This window comes from Pygoscelis adeliae, unplaced genomic scaffold (genome assembly GCF_000699105.1).
Source record: "Pygoscelis adeliae isolate BGI_AS28 unplaced genomic scaffold, ASM69910v1 Scaffold50, whole genome shotgun sequence".
Classification (NCBI taxonomy): Eukaryota; Metazoa; Chordata; class Aves; order Sphenisciformes; family Spheniscidae; genus Pygoscelis; species Pygoscelis adeliae.
In genome coordinates, this window is record NW_008823963.1 from 355378 (window position 1) to 370289 (window position 14912).

At 41.7% G+C, this 14912-nt stretch overlaps 1 protein-coding gene across 5 annotated transcripts in view; it reads left to right on the forward strand.

Annotated features, from left to right (window-relative positions):
- The window catches only part of INPP4A (inositol polyphosphate-4-phosphatase, type I, 107kDa), an 83043-nt gene that overhangs the window by 48226 nt on the left and 19905 nt on the right, over positions 1-14912 (forward strand). For 3 of the 5 annotated variants that reach the window (XM_009323607.1, XM_009323614.1, XM_009323600.1), the window contains 5 exons: positions 3215-3488; positions 6762-6794; positions 11089-11261; positions 12705-12828; positions 13570-13696. In XM_009323607.1, the coding sequence (XP_009321882.1) occupies positions 3215-3488; positions 6762-6794; positions 11089-11261; positions 12705-12828; positions 13570-13696 (731 nt within the window). The remainder of the gene's footprint in view (positions 1-3214; positions 3489-6761; positions 6795-11088; positions 11262-12704; positions 12829-13569; positions 13697-14912) is intronic. The other 2 variants (XM_009323622.1, XM_009323629.1) reach the window with 1 other exon arrangement.

A 14912-nucleotide genomic window follows, 5' to 3' on the forward strand; every position in this document is an offset into this window, starting at 1 on the left:
TTTCCAGCCACTCTTCCCCAAGCCTGTAGCGCTGCATGGGGTTGTTGTGGCCAAAGTGCAGGACCCGGCACTTGGCCTTGTTGAATCTCATACAGTTGGCCTGGGCCCATCGATCCAGCCTGTCCAGGTCCCTCTGCAGAGCCTTCCTACCCTCGAGCAGATCAACACTGCCGCCCAACTTGGTGTCGTCTGCAAACTTACTGAGGGTGCACTCGATCCCCTCATCCAGATCATTGATAAAGATATTAAACAGAACTGGCCCCAATACTGAGCCCTGGGGAACACCGCTCGTGACCGGCCGCCAACTGGATTGAACTCCATTTACCACAACTCTCTGGGCCCGGCCGTCCAGCCAGTTTTTGACCCAGCGCAGAGTCCACCTGTCTAAGCTGTGAGCCGCCAGCTTCTCCAGGAGAATGCTGTGGGAGACGGTGTCAAAGGCCTTACTGAAGTCCAGGTAGACCACATCCACAGCCTTTCCCTTGTCCACTAGGCGGGTCACCTGGTCATAGAAGGAGATCAGGTTGGTCAAGCAGGACCTGCCTTCCATAAACCCGTGCTGGCTGGGCCTGATGCCCTGGTTGTCCCGCACCTGCCTTGTGAGCGCCCTCAAGATGATCCGCTCCATGATCTTCCCCGGCACTGAGGTCAGGCTAACAGGCCTGTAGTTCCCCGGATCCTCCTTCCGGCCCTTCTTGTAGATGGGCGTCACATTGGCCAGCCTCCAGTCGTCCGGGACCTCCCCCGTTAACCAGGACTGCTGATAGATGATGGAGAGCAGCTTGGCTAGCTCCTCCGCCAGCTCTCTCAGCACTCTCGGGTGGATCCCATCCGGCCCCATAGACTTGTGAGTATCCAGATGACGTAGCAGGTCGTTGACCGCTTCCTCTTGGATTATGGGGGGTTCATCCTGCTCGCCATCCCTGTTTTCCAGCTCAGGGCGCCGAGTACCCTGAGGGTAACTAGTCTGATTGCTAAAGACTGAGGCAAAGAAGGCATTAAGTACCTCAGCCTTTTCCTCATCCTCGGTGACAATGTTCCCCCCCGCATCCAATAAAGGATGGAGATTCTCCCTGGCTCTCTTCTTGTCATTAATATATTTGTAAAAACTTTTTTTGTTGTCTTTAACGACAGCGGCCAGGTTGCGTTCTAGCTGGGCTTTTGCCTTTCTCATTTCCTCTCTGCACGACCTAACGAGATCCCTGTACTCTTCTTGAGTCGCCTGCCCCTTCTTCCACAAGTGATAAACTCTCCTTTTTTTCCTGAGTCCCAGCAAAAGCTCCCCGTTCAGTCAGGCCGGTCGTCTTCTCCGCCCGTTCTTCTTGCGGCGTACAGGGACAGCCTGCTCCTGCGCCTTTAAGACTTCCTTCTTGAAGATCGTCCAGCCTTCCTGGACCCCTTTGCCCTTCAGGATGGTCTCCCAAGGGACTCTCTCAACCAGCGTCCTGAACAGGCCAAAGTCCGCCCTCCGGAAGTCCATGGTAGCAATTTTGCTGCCTCCCCTCCTTACTTCACCGAGAATTGAGAATTCTACCATTTCATGGTCGCTAAGCCCAAGACGGCCTCCGACCACCACATCTCCCACCAGGCCTTCTCTGTTTGTGAACAGGAGGTCGAGCGAGGCACCTCCCCTGGTAGGCTCACTTACCAGCTGTGTCAGGAAGTTGTCTTCCACACACTCCAGGAACCTCCTAGACTGCTTCCTCTCTGCCGTGTTGTATTTCCAGCAGATGTCCGGGAGGTTGAAGTCCCCCATGAGAACAAGGGCTAGCGATTGTGAGACTTCCACCAGCTGCCTGTAGAACACTTCATCCGCCCCTTCATCGTGGTTGGGTGGTCTATAACAGACTCCCAACAGGGTATCCGCCTTGTTGGCCTTCCCCCTCATCCTTACCCATAAACACTCAACCGTATCATCATCACAATTGTTGAGCTCTAGACAATCGAAACACTCTCTAACATACAGGGCCACCCCGCCTCCTCTCCTTCCTCTCCTGTCCCTTCTGAAGAGTCTATAGCCATCCATTGCAGCACTCCAATCGTGAGAGTCACCCCACCACGTTTCTGTGATCATAGCTATCCTGCTGCACAATGGCTTCCAGCTCCTCCTGTTTGCCGCCCATGCTGCGTGCATTGGTGTAGATGCACTTGAGTTGGGCTATCGATTTCACCCCCAGCATCGGCATGCTACCCCTGGGCTCATCTCTAGTGAGCCTGGTTTTATCCCCTTCCCCCTTCAAACCTAGTTTAAAGCCCTCTCGATGAGCCCTGCCAATTCATGAGCAATGATCCTTTTGCCCCTGTGAGATAGCTGGACTCCATCTGTCGCCAGCAGGCCCGGTGCCGTGTAAACCTCCCTGTGATCAAAAAAGCCAAAATTCCTCTGATGGCACCAGCCTCTGAGCATGTTTTGCGTGTGTTAGCTATACAATTCAGCCTTCCTGGTTTTTATTCTTATCTAAATATTTAGAACTTGCAGTTCATCTCTGTTTTGATTATGAACAGCATTTTAAAACTGTTTGCACAAAGTATTTAAATGGTTTTCCTTACCGTGCTGCCGATTGAAATGAGAATTGGGCTGTGTAAATTCTGTCATTGTGTAATATAAACAGAAGTTAATTAAATCTCAGAAATAGTCGAGATTAATTGAAAGAATTATTAATATTGTGAAATACCAATTTCAGAACAAGATCTAATTCATTTTGGAAATGGATCCTTGCTAGTTTTAACTGTTTTGGCATACTTTGACTTACAGTCAAACTGACAGTAATGAGATACGAATAAAGCCAATTCAGTTATATAGACAGCAATACAATACAGTAATTTTATCTGTTATTCACTGAGTTATAGGAAAAAAGATGTGTGATTGTATACAATTATTATGTCAAACATGAGTTTCAAGAATAAACAGTAGTGCCAACTGGAAATTGAAATAATAGTGCAGGAAGAGGCACTTAAAATTGTTCAGCAAATTTACTTAGAAAATAGCTTTGCAACTTACTACATGAGTCATGTCGCTACGTATTGTTGACATGCTGGTATACATTGTTTATATATCCAGAATTTGTGTGTGCACAAAGGTAAACACGATAGCTCAGAGGAAACTTTGCAGAGGAATAGTGACTAGAATCACAGGAGGAAATATATTGCCAAGGGATTTGTTACCCAATGTTTCTCTTCTTTTTAAATTGAGAAAGAAATGTTTTCTTTTAAGGAGAAAGTTTGGTTGAATGTTGACAAAAGTCTGGAGTGTATTATACAGAGAGTGGACAAACTTCTCCAGAAGGAGCGCTTGCAAAGTGACAGCTGTGAAGACGTTTTCCAGTGCGACATCAGCTGTACTAGTAAGAAAGGTAATCGGGACACTCGTGCCTACTGGATAAATCCAGAAGATTTAAATGAGACCTCATCATCCTCACCACCTTCATCATCCTCACCACCACCTTCATCCACACCATCCTGTGCATGCCATTCTCTCAGAAAGACAAGTGCGTATGCCAGACACTGCTTCTCACTGCTGCTCTCTTCCTGTGCGCTGGCATCATTCCTAAGCCTCCGTTACATCCTTCCATGTGTTTTTAGTTCAGTGGTGGTGTTAAGCACTGATGGCAGGCAGAAAGGGCTGCTGGTGTACTGGGAGCTGCTAAGCCCATTACTTACTTTGAAATCCTGATCCCACTGAAATCATTGCCAAATCCATTGATGACAGTGGCATTTGGTTTTCACACTGGGTGTTTTAAGCTGGTAAAACAGGTGTTTGGGTTAGCATATGTCAAACACCACCTCTGGTAGCTTTCCTGTTGACTTCAGCTTCTTTGCAGCAATCAAAGCTTATTACAGTGAACCTCTGTAAAAGATAAATAAAACACGAGAGGAGTGCAGGCACTACTGCGACACTAATGGTCCCAGCTGGGCTGCCAAAGCATAGGAGGGGAGCCAAGCAGTCCCATTAGACTGAGCTGAACTTGGATGAACCTACTGGAGTTCAAAGCAAATTTCAACCCAAATTGTCAAAAGCCGTGGTGCTGAGGCACCCAATTAGTTGGACTTCTTGTAGCTGGAAGGTAGGAATTGGCAGTGCAAGCTCTCAGTGGAATAATCCTATCAAAATTTGAGGTAAAGTGGGTGCTGCATTGAATCCAGCATAATGCCATGAGCATGTGAATCAAAGATACCCTGATCAGTTTAGGTTGACAGTTTTGCAGCCGTGCATTAAATTTCAGAATTATTTCATTTACATGAAATTTGACTTATTCTTACATTCTTTACATGTGGTCACTATGATTTGGCCATTTAATAGAGCGGGTGTGCCAAGTTAAACTCTAGAAAGATTGATTTGTGTTTTCATTTCCTTTTTCCTGTTCTGTCTTATCGTTTGATGGCCCTTTGACCCTTATGTGTATCTGTGACTTCATGTCCATCCCGTTGTTAATGTTGCAGTGGAAGGCAGTACCTTAAGAAAAAGAAAGCAAGAAGGAAGTTAAAATAAATGTTAAAATATTTTTGTGTAGCTTTGTACATGTTACATATGATTTGCTTAGTATCTTAAATGACCATCTTTTTCTAGATTAGACTGACATTTTTGTGTATCATAAAGGAATAGGAGAGTTGATTCTTGTTTCAGAATGTGTTCTATATTAATCTTGGACTAAATTTCTTCTACCAGTTTGATACCTTTAAATGTTTTTATTTGCTAGCTAGTTTACATGAAGTTTTATATGTACTTACATGAAAGTTTTATCAGTAAACTTCAATGCACCTTCATATCAGTGATTAAAATTGTGGTTTTTTAATATTAAAAAGAATAGGAAAAATCTGTGGTGGGTGAGATCAGAAACTTTTCCCAAGACAATTCGATGCTGAAAGCACCTTAGAACAATAATTTTCTTTCATTTTCAGTCTATCTTTTAAATCTACTCTGGATCTTGATACTTATGCCATATAAAAGTGGAATTAGCTGCACTTACCTACCAGAGGGTTTGTTTGTACCCAGAGTTCTGTAACCTTTCCCTGCTGCTCCTCCCAAAATAGGAAAAAAATCTTTCCACTTAATCCACAGAACCTGGGACGGAAACATTAAATCAAGAAGTGTCGCAAGCTTTAAAGCTAACAGGCTTGCTGCCGTTTCCCAGTGCTACTTAAGTGTAAAAACCAGATCTGAAGTCTGACTGTCAAGCAATGTTAGGTGAATTTAACTTAAAAAATCCTGGAGAGGGAATCCTGTTTCTTAGGTATCTGGTGTAAACATTGTTCATAGGTCTTAATGAGCAATTTGAATTGCACTTGGGGAGTTTATTGTAAGCTAGGGCAAGCTGAGTACTTGATCACATTCTCATCAGATGTAGTTCCTAATTGTCAGTATTTTTGACAGAGCAACAGGTTCGATACTACAAAAAAAACCCCTGATCTTACTGAAATCAGTGGGTATCTTCCCATTGAGTTACTTTCCTTGACTCCACACCAAACCCGGCCTGTTAATTCCCTTTCACTGTCACTTTCCACAACTGACCATGGAAAAAACTGAGGGTCAAAGAAGATCCTGTCTCTAAGTTCAGCATTGCAACATTTTAAAGTTTTTCCTTGTGATGTATTCAAAGAACTAACACTTTTTCTGTTAGTAATTCTGAGTTTTGAATAAATGACACTGAGCAAAGAGTCACCAGAAATTTTTCTGAAAGCAATGTAAAAACCACCAAACCAAGATAGTTCCAGAATTGGTAAGAGAGGGACAGTAGAATGTTATTGAAGGACTTTAGAGGATCTCTCTAGAAATTAATGTTTGTGAAAGAAAATACTGCCTGAAATAGTAGAAGGGAGACTTAAGAAATAATTTTAAAATTTATTTTTATTATAGGCTTAGGTATTCATTACTAAAATTGCATGGGGGCATACAGCTTCTTTAATGACCACGATGAGTTTTAATTTACTGAGAGGTTTTTATCTTGGATTGTCTAGCTCAGCTGATTGTCCTAATGCATACAATTGAATTTGATATTTTCTGTTGTTATTTTCAAATTCGTAATTCATTGACTAGTGAATCTAGATATAAACAACAGAAGTTTAAATCCTGTTAGCTTAATAAGCTACTTTTAATTAATGCAAGACTTGCTGTAACAGGGCGTGTATTATCTTTTTACTGTTTGCATTGCACTGTAGTGTGTTTTCATCTGACAGCTTGTTCCTCCCACTGAAGTGAGTGTGGAATACTCACACGCTTCACTGGTGAGGGTTTCAGCCCTTAATATAGAATCTAATGCTTGGGTTAACTATCTCAGAAATTGTGTAACAGAAATTTGTCTAAGATAGCAAAGTACTGTTTCTTTATTACTCTTGCGTTGTGGGTGCCTTAACGTCATTTTCTGTTAAGTGCATTGAACTTACTGCTAGTCTTTTGCTATTCCGTTTAGCAGCCTTACTGCCAGCTTATTCTATAATGGCACTAAACCAGTGGTTCTCAAATTGTGCCCTGTGGATCGCTGGGGATTGACAGTGCACTTGCTGGTAATCCACAGAGAGCCCCTGAGCTAGCAGGTACTGGCTTTCCTCGAAGTCCCCATCCAGGTGTTCCTCTGATCAGAAACAGTGGAGTGGTGGAGACAGCCCATGCCCGTGGTGCCTGCAGGCAAAGGAGTATCTCTGCTGAGTTCCTCTTCCCTCGGTGAAAGTGTTTGAGAACCCTGGCATTGAGCATTTGAGTTGCTTGTGTTTAGACTGTGTTGCTGCTCCTTAATCATGCATGTTGCCCCTCCATTTCTGTGCAGATTGCAGCCCTGCTCCGGAAGAATCTGGCCCAGGTATGTGCATTCATGGCTTCTGCTTCTTCTGAAAATCACAGGGTTTGGTTCGTAATTAACAACTGAACAAGTGCCTTGCTTGTTAAGGTTGACCATTTTCAAATAGTAATGCTCTGCAATATCACATGACTTACCTAAGCATATTGAGAAGTTACTATTTTCCTAAATAATAGTGCAAGGGGATGTCTGGTAACTTCTCATGTCCAGGTATGGGAGAACACTTGTTCATGGTCTCTTTGGTTTCTCCAGATGATGTGTTTTAGCAAACTGTTGTGGGGGAGAATGATTTGAGGTCTGTTCCAAATGTCGTTGAAGTCTCTGGGAGTCTGACATTTCAGACATTTCAGACATGCCCTTTCATACGTGCTGTTGAGCTGGCCTTTCTGAATGAGAACTTGAGCAGAACATGGAGCAGTCAACAAGGCTGACGGAGAATCTCTGTGTTGTGGGTACGCACCAAGCAGTGTTGGGCACTGCAAGTCTAATGTTTCAGAATACAGAATTTAGGAGACTCATCCCATTGTTAGCTGCCTTTCCTCTCTCCTTGTACTTCCGCACACTGGTGTTGCATTTACAAGGTCTGAATAATATGCCTCTGTAATACCACTCTCTCCCAGCTAGATGGCTGTAATTTCTCCCATTTGAGAGCAGTTTAATCTGAGCTCCGTGAAGGTTCAGTCTTTGAACTGTTACAGCATGGGCTCCTGGGTTTAGTGAAACCAATGGGAAATAAAGCCCCAGTGCAGGTACGATTTTCATCTTCACGAAGTATATTAACGCCCTTCTCAGCTGTCCACCCTGTTTCCTTCTATCACTAAGAAGGTGTTTTTAATTGATAAAAGACTCCACAAGTTTTTAATTCTTGGAACATCCCTTTAGTTTTTGCAAAGTATGAATGTGGTGCATAAATGAATGCTATTTATTTATTTTAAGATGGGAGTAATTAAAAGCAGTCAGGTTACCCCAACAGGGTACCCAGATATACCCAAAACTGCACCTTAAACTTCAGTGGCTGAAGCTGCAGTGTAGTGAAGCACTTAATGCTTGCTTCCCTCTGAAGCCAAATGTGATGTGACTGTGTGCTTAAGTGGGTTGCCGATTATACTTTACTGGATCAGGGCTAAGCAACTACCACTTATTTAATAATTCTCTTTTTTAGAGATCATGAGTCCTTGCAACCCTGACCTAAACCAAGGGCAACTGTGGGTGCCCAGTACTTTGATTTATGGATGCTAGGATTTTTTTAATACGAAAAGACTAAAAATACCTTTTCAAGGCTCTGGAAGACAGTTATTTTAATAATATTTTTATTGCTCTGGAGAAGAGAGACTCTTGGCGGGGGGGGGAAGTAAAAACTTTTCCCACCCGTCATTACATCCTTGATTTATATAGGCTTTACGTATTAGTTTCTCTTAACAAGACATTATTTTTTTTATAAAAGTCAGTAGTGTATAGTGAGAGAAGGTCCACTATGTGAACTCATAGGCCTTCCCAGCATCTTTCTCTCTCTCTTCAAAACACCACATTTCAAAGTATATATTAAGGTATGATTGTGGTCAGCAGCAGTCATAAGAAAAATAGCAAAGACTTATGGAGCCAAGTCTGGCCCTTATTTACCAGCCAGAATTCAGTTGTAGCTGTCTGAGTGGAGACTGCAGGATTTGTTTCTTGCTGTGCAATATAAAGTGCCCAAAGCAAACGACAGGCATCCTTCCAGTTTGTACAATGCCGGTTTTTAGATGGAATCACTTTTAACACGAACTAGAAAACTCTGATTAAAAAGCGGGATTTGTGTTCCAGGCATACCAACAGCTAGCTTGGATTAGGTCTCTGGCTGTTGTAAATTTGTAACAACTTGTTGCATCTCCATTGTTTCAGGCCCTACACCAAATCATCCTACCTATGAATCTGCCCAGTGGAGCCTGCAACAGTTTTAAAAAGTTCTGGTCATCTCATAGAACATAAGAGCAGAGCTCAGATGCCTCGTGGTGTTTGAAGGTGCCATTGATTGATCTGATAGAAAATGTACTTTCAGTAATAAAGTTCTGTTAGGAAAATTAATGAGGGGAAGACAGAAGGACAGGAAAATCCAGGCAAAAGTTGAACACTTAGAGTCCTTTCACATTTATTTAAATGCTGCCAGTGAAATGTTCCAACCTGATTTGAGCCTGGGAGTGCAATTCCTTTTATTCCTTTTTAGTGCTAATGGCAACTTCCATTGACTAAAAAAATAAAATAACACAGGTGACCCCTCTGTGAAGTAGGTAGCAAAAAGCATTTAGAATTTTGCAGACTGACAAGGGTTTGTTTTTTCACGGCCAAAATTTTAAACCAAGAGAATACACAACACAGAGGATTTTTGCTCATTACCCTGGAGCCGCTGCATTGCATGTGAGCGTTGGGAGAAAAAAAAACCTCTAACAATTGCTTTATCTTCAGGCAGGCTGGTATACCACCAGTATACTTTGTGATTACCCCAGATAAACATATCTTTCAAATGAAGTGCTGCCAGATACACTACAATTTCAAATCTCCACTGAGTTAATAACTATATACATGTACGTATATCCAGGCAATGAGATGATGATGATGATGATGTGCTGGAAGATCTTTTCAGTTCTTTTTGTCATTCTCATTTGTTTATAGAAAAGCTCTAAATACAGTAAGAGAAACACTGTTAGTATCATCTGTGTTTTGCTTTTTAAGTGTTCACGGGGCCATGTTATGGCATCTGATTTATTTTGAGAGAAAATACTTAACAGAATATAAAAGACAAGCTATAATTCCTTGCCTGTTCTTTTGATGTTTCCTGCTTTTTTTTTACAGCAATGGAACAGAGCCAAATAACTTCCCCTTTGTGTAGTTTATTAGGTTATCTATCTACCGCACAGAAAAGCAAAAAGGATAGTTCTGTTAATCTTATCAGTTATGTTTCTGTTAGCAGACTTCCAAAGTTCCCCTCTTTGGCTGCTTATCAAAGAAACGTTTGTTATTACTAGCTCTTAGTCCTGTCTTTCAGTCAAAATCCCAAACAACTTCCTTTCAGGGGCTTGAAGTGCCCCATTCATGCAGGTTCTGATCTGTACGTTGCCTTGTTCCTACAGCCAACTGGGCTGTGGGTTGTGTGTGTTCTGTTTGTGAGCTCCAGTGCTTTTTAAAAATAAAACACATTGTCCTTCTCTTTAAAAAGAGAAGTGCTCTTCTGTTTCAACCTTACATTAAGGAGGGCAAAACCAAAGCACTGTTCTATTTTCTTTTTATATTGCAGAGAGAATGGATTTTGGTAAAGCATCTGAATATTTTTTTGTACAGTCATGGAAATGGGTTTTTAAAATTGGTGGTTGGTTAAGACAAAAGACGAAAGAAGAAAAGAAAAGAAACTGAGCTTGTGGGGCATTTTAAGGCAGAGCAATCTCTTAGGGAGAGGAAGGCACAATGTTTGGGGTACTAAAACAGGACTTTGGCAACCCAGTTTCATTTCTGTACTTCCTGTGTAGGACCTTGAACAGAGTCCCTCTGGGACATATCTTGTGTATTTCAGTGGAAGTCAAGCTCCGAACGACTTCCAAGGATCTGGCTAACTCCCATCTAAATCACTATACTTAGTGTTTCTTGCTGCTAGCTCTAAGCCTTCAAAGCCACTCAGCAGACAGAGGACACTTAAAAGAGTATCTGCATGAATTTTTCACCTCTCTGCCTTACTGTTCCTATGCTGCAAATGGGAGATAAGCATCGTCTTACCTCACTGAGGTGCAACAAGGATCAATAAGATGGTGAGGCAGTTGAGTGATACACCTATGAGTCCACAAAAGATTCGAAGGCAAGATATTTGGGAGAAATCTCATTGACAGAAATGGCTAAGCAGATGTTCATTATTTCCGTTATACGATGGACTCCATGCTGTCTGTCCCTGTATGCACTGTGAAAGGGGTGTTTGAACATGCACGCGCAGTGGTATACATTTGTGTATATAGCTATTCATCCTTCTGTTATGCTTTCCAAATCAGCTATTGTATAGCCTGTTCTGGGCACAAATCTGGGAGCTATTACATGGTCAGGAAAGTCATAACAGCCTTACAGAGTAAAATTCTCCATATTTTCCTCATGCGATAACCACTCTGTAAGATTACTTAATTAATAACAAGCAGGGAGTGACCAGCCAGCCAAAATAAAACAAGCCCTAAATGTGAATTATCAACAACTTTCACTTGCAACAGGAAGTTTCTTCTTAATGCATGTTTGTTTGTTTCAAATAAAGTACTTACAGTGCTGCTATTTTTTTTCTTTTAATCAGGCGAATGGAGCGAAGCTCTTTATCCCTTGCTGACAACACTCACAGACTGTGTAGCCATGATGAGTGACAAGGCAAAGAAAGCCATGGTCTTTTTATTAATGCAGGACAGCGCTCCGACAATAGGGCTCTGCCTGAGCCTTCAGTATCGCAGGGATGTTGTCTTCTGCCAAACTGTAAGCAAACAAATATGATTGCACTTTGACACGTGGTGGGGTTTATATGAAATATTACTGTTTTCAGAATTTTTCACATCTGTTCTACTCTCAGGTTTAACACTGTGATCTCCTCTCACAGGCTGTGCTATCCTGTCCTTACTGGTCACTAACATGCATTTGACAACATATAACTTAAGTGTCCCCTTGGATATACGTTCACTATTTAAAAAAAAATAAATTCCAGAACTAGTAAAAATATACTGCTGTCTACAGAAACAACATTTGCCTTCCAATGCCACCAAACTAAAACCAGAAGCAAGATGTGAAAGGGGGGGGGCGAAAAGCCCATGAGCAGAAAGTGTACTCCCTCGGTTACCTTTTGTTGTTTTCTGCATCAAGAAAACCAACCGGACCTGTGGTACCTAAGGAGAAAAGTCCAGCTACAGGGAGAGAAATGAGTGCTGGGTTTTGGGTTTTTTCCTAGAAGTTCTGTTTCTGAGCCTGCTGGGGTCTCCTGTCAGCCACTGACTAACAGGTGTCTGCACTAAAAAACCTTCCACATTTCTTCTGCCCACTACACTTCTGTAGTGTGTCTACTTCCCCATGAAATCAGTATCTCGTTCATTTGTTTCAAACAGCTTATCTCTTGGACATTGTTTGGTAGGGCTGTTGTCCCGAAGTGTAATATCTCATAGAGATAAATTAAAGGAATTTTTCTATACAAAACCCACCTCATATTGCAGATAATTTTAAACTCAATGCTTTGAATATGTTTACCCATCATAAACAGAACTTTATTCCCTTTTGTTTAATTCTGTAACAAAGTCATACACCTGTGTACATAGCATATGGCAATCACTTGGGAAAGTCCTTTGTTGACAGAGTGAATTAAGACTAGTACTAATCTTAGATCTTAGTACTGATCTTCGTACTAGGTCTTCAGGACCTTGTCCTGAATATCTTGTAACACTAGAGTTAGAATCTTTGCATAATGCAAACAAGTATTGCATTTTTAAGCTTTCTTAAAATGTCATTTTAAAAAAAAAAACAAATCATTTATTCATACTATCAAAATTCATGGCCTGGAACTAGTTGTGTTGCTTTTCCATCTGTAACTAAAACAATTCTCCAAGGAGACTCTTTTGTAATTCCTAAGTAGACCCTAATACAAGTGATTGTGTCCAGAAAACAAACAGATGCAAGATCAATACCGGTCCCATTTTGGGAGAGCTTGCCAGATGAAGGTAGTGTGCCCTAAATCTCGTTTTATGAATGTTTTGGTTTTTTGCTGGTTGGTTGTCTCTCTTCAGCTGCAAGGAAAAGAAGAGTGACATTTAAGGGAAAAGAGCATCAGTCTGACAGATTTTATGCTCCTCTTATATGTGATACTGTTTCTGTTTGGGGCTGAAGAGCCTTTTTTGTCTTGAATCATTTCACTCTTGTCTGTTTTCTCTCCCACAGCTGACAGCTCTCATTTGTGGTTTCATTATCAAGCTGAGGAACTGCCTGCATGATGATGGATTTCTAAGACAACTCTACACCATTGGCTTGCTGGCGCAGTTTGAGAGCCTGCTGAGCACTTATGGTAAAGGCATAGGGCCAGTGGGGGGGTATTAGTTGTTGAGTCAGCAAATTCTGCTTTAAATTGGCTGCAGCAGAACATGAGTGTTTGGGACAATCTGCAACTGAGCTACAAAATGATTTTGAAAACTGAAATGCAAAACCAGATTATATCTGGAGTACTTAATTAGCTAACAACTCTGAATTTCTTTGCATTTAATTGAATTGCTTCTAAAAGATAACATGTACTTGCCTTATAATATAATGTCAAAGGTTTAAAAAAAAAAAAGTATCATATTGATCATTTTTTCAGAAAAGAAATAGATTAAAATCCTGGTAAACTGGGAGAAACTGTGCCCAAAATAGGTTTTTTTAATTTTCTTGACCTCCTGTAATCCTACAGTACAAAGTGAGCAAATCCGGAATACTGTGTAACTTTTCCAACACAAAGGATATCATGGCTGTGACAATGCTGAGAAGTACTTACTAGCATCATCTATATTGGAAATTCAGCATATAATCTGCTTGAACAACAGTAGTCTGGACTGTGCTAGATAATCAGTGTTTTCCAAACTTGCTGAACTCATAAAGTCAGTCATGACATTGTCTGCAGTCTGTAGGTCAAGGTGAAGGCCTGGGCTCCAGAGCCTCTTCATCCATAGAACTTCTTTATGAGACCAATGACCTACAGTCAGTGTCAAATTGATAAAGGGAAGTTGTACGTAACAAGTAATGATTGTGATTCACTTTTTCCTGCTTGATTTAGGTGAGGAGCTGGCAATGCTGGAGGACATGAGTTTGGGAATCATGGACTTGAGGAATGTAACCTTTAAAGTAACTCAGGCCACATCAAATACGTCTACTGACATGCTGCCGGTCATCACTGGAAATCGGTAAAAAAAAGTGGGGAGGGAGGAGCAGGAAGTGGGGTGGGACTGCAGATGGGAGAAGCAGTGATACTGCACTTGAAATTAATTATGTGGTTTTGTACTGTGCTGTTTTTCTCCTCAGAACTTCAAAGAAATGTTTTGAAGTGGACTTACTTATTTTTACTGAAGTTTCATTTTACAGGGAGCTAAGCTCAAAAGGGATATATGGCAAGGCTCAAACCATGGCAGTATTGTTTTATGAATAAATATCATCTTGACCTAGCCTTCCACAATCATAAGCCAGAAGTATTCAATCTTTTCTTAAGCACTTGTGCTGTTCTTAAATTTCAGACTGACTTTTGAGGCTGATCTCATTGTCTGAAATTCACTGCTGCTGATCAGTTGGTCAGTGCTTTACTGTATGCCACTGAGTAATGGGCCGCCGTTAGCACAACAGGACGCGGAACATGTATCAGGCAGTTGATGGGCTGCTGCTGAGGTGAGGCCTATTTAGGATCAATTTCCAAACTGTCAGGGCCAAGCTGGCTTTAACTTACAGATGCTTGTGAAACACTAGACTGCTGGTCATTTTGGCCACTTGTCTGAAAAGAGATATTTTCAAGTTTGAGCTTAAAAGCAATTTTTGTTTTAAAAGTCTGAAGTAACAAACATTCACACCCTCATGTAAAGTGGAGTGGGAGTGATCTGTTACAGCTTTATTATGATGGGAAGCATTTACAGCAGAGTCACACTTCAATTTGAATGCCTCAGCCTCCTTATCAGCTGGCCTTGCACTGGTTTCTGACATGGGGCTGATGGGCCCCTGCGATAGAGTTCTTGCCCAGAGGGAGCCAGTTCCCAGATGGGGATGAAGCTGTGGAAGGACAGAGGCCTCATGAAAGTCAATGTTTTAATGTTTCTGTATTTCAGAGTCTTCAGAATCTTTCAGTTTCGAATCTGATTTCTGGAGCAAATAAGGCTTATTCGATTACAGTGTGCTGTACCAAGCACCACTGGAGCTTTGCCCAGCTTCCTCCACATCTGAAAAAGAGATAGAATTCTCAAAGATAAAAACATTTAGAGGAACTTTGTTAAGTTAAGGTTCACATGCAATGAAAAGTTCCCTGGCTGAAGGAGGTCTGCAGTACAATCACGTATGTTATGGAAATTGCTGAGACCTGTGGAAATGGCTGACAGCTGACAGAAAATTCCTTTCAAGGAAAATATTTTGTTGAAACTT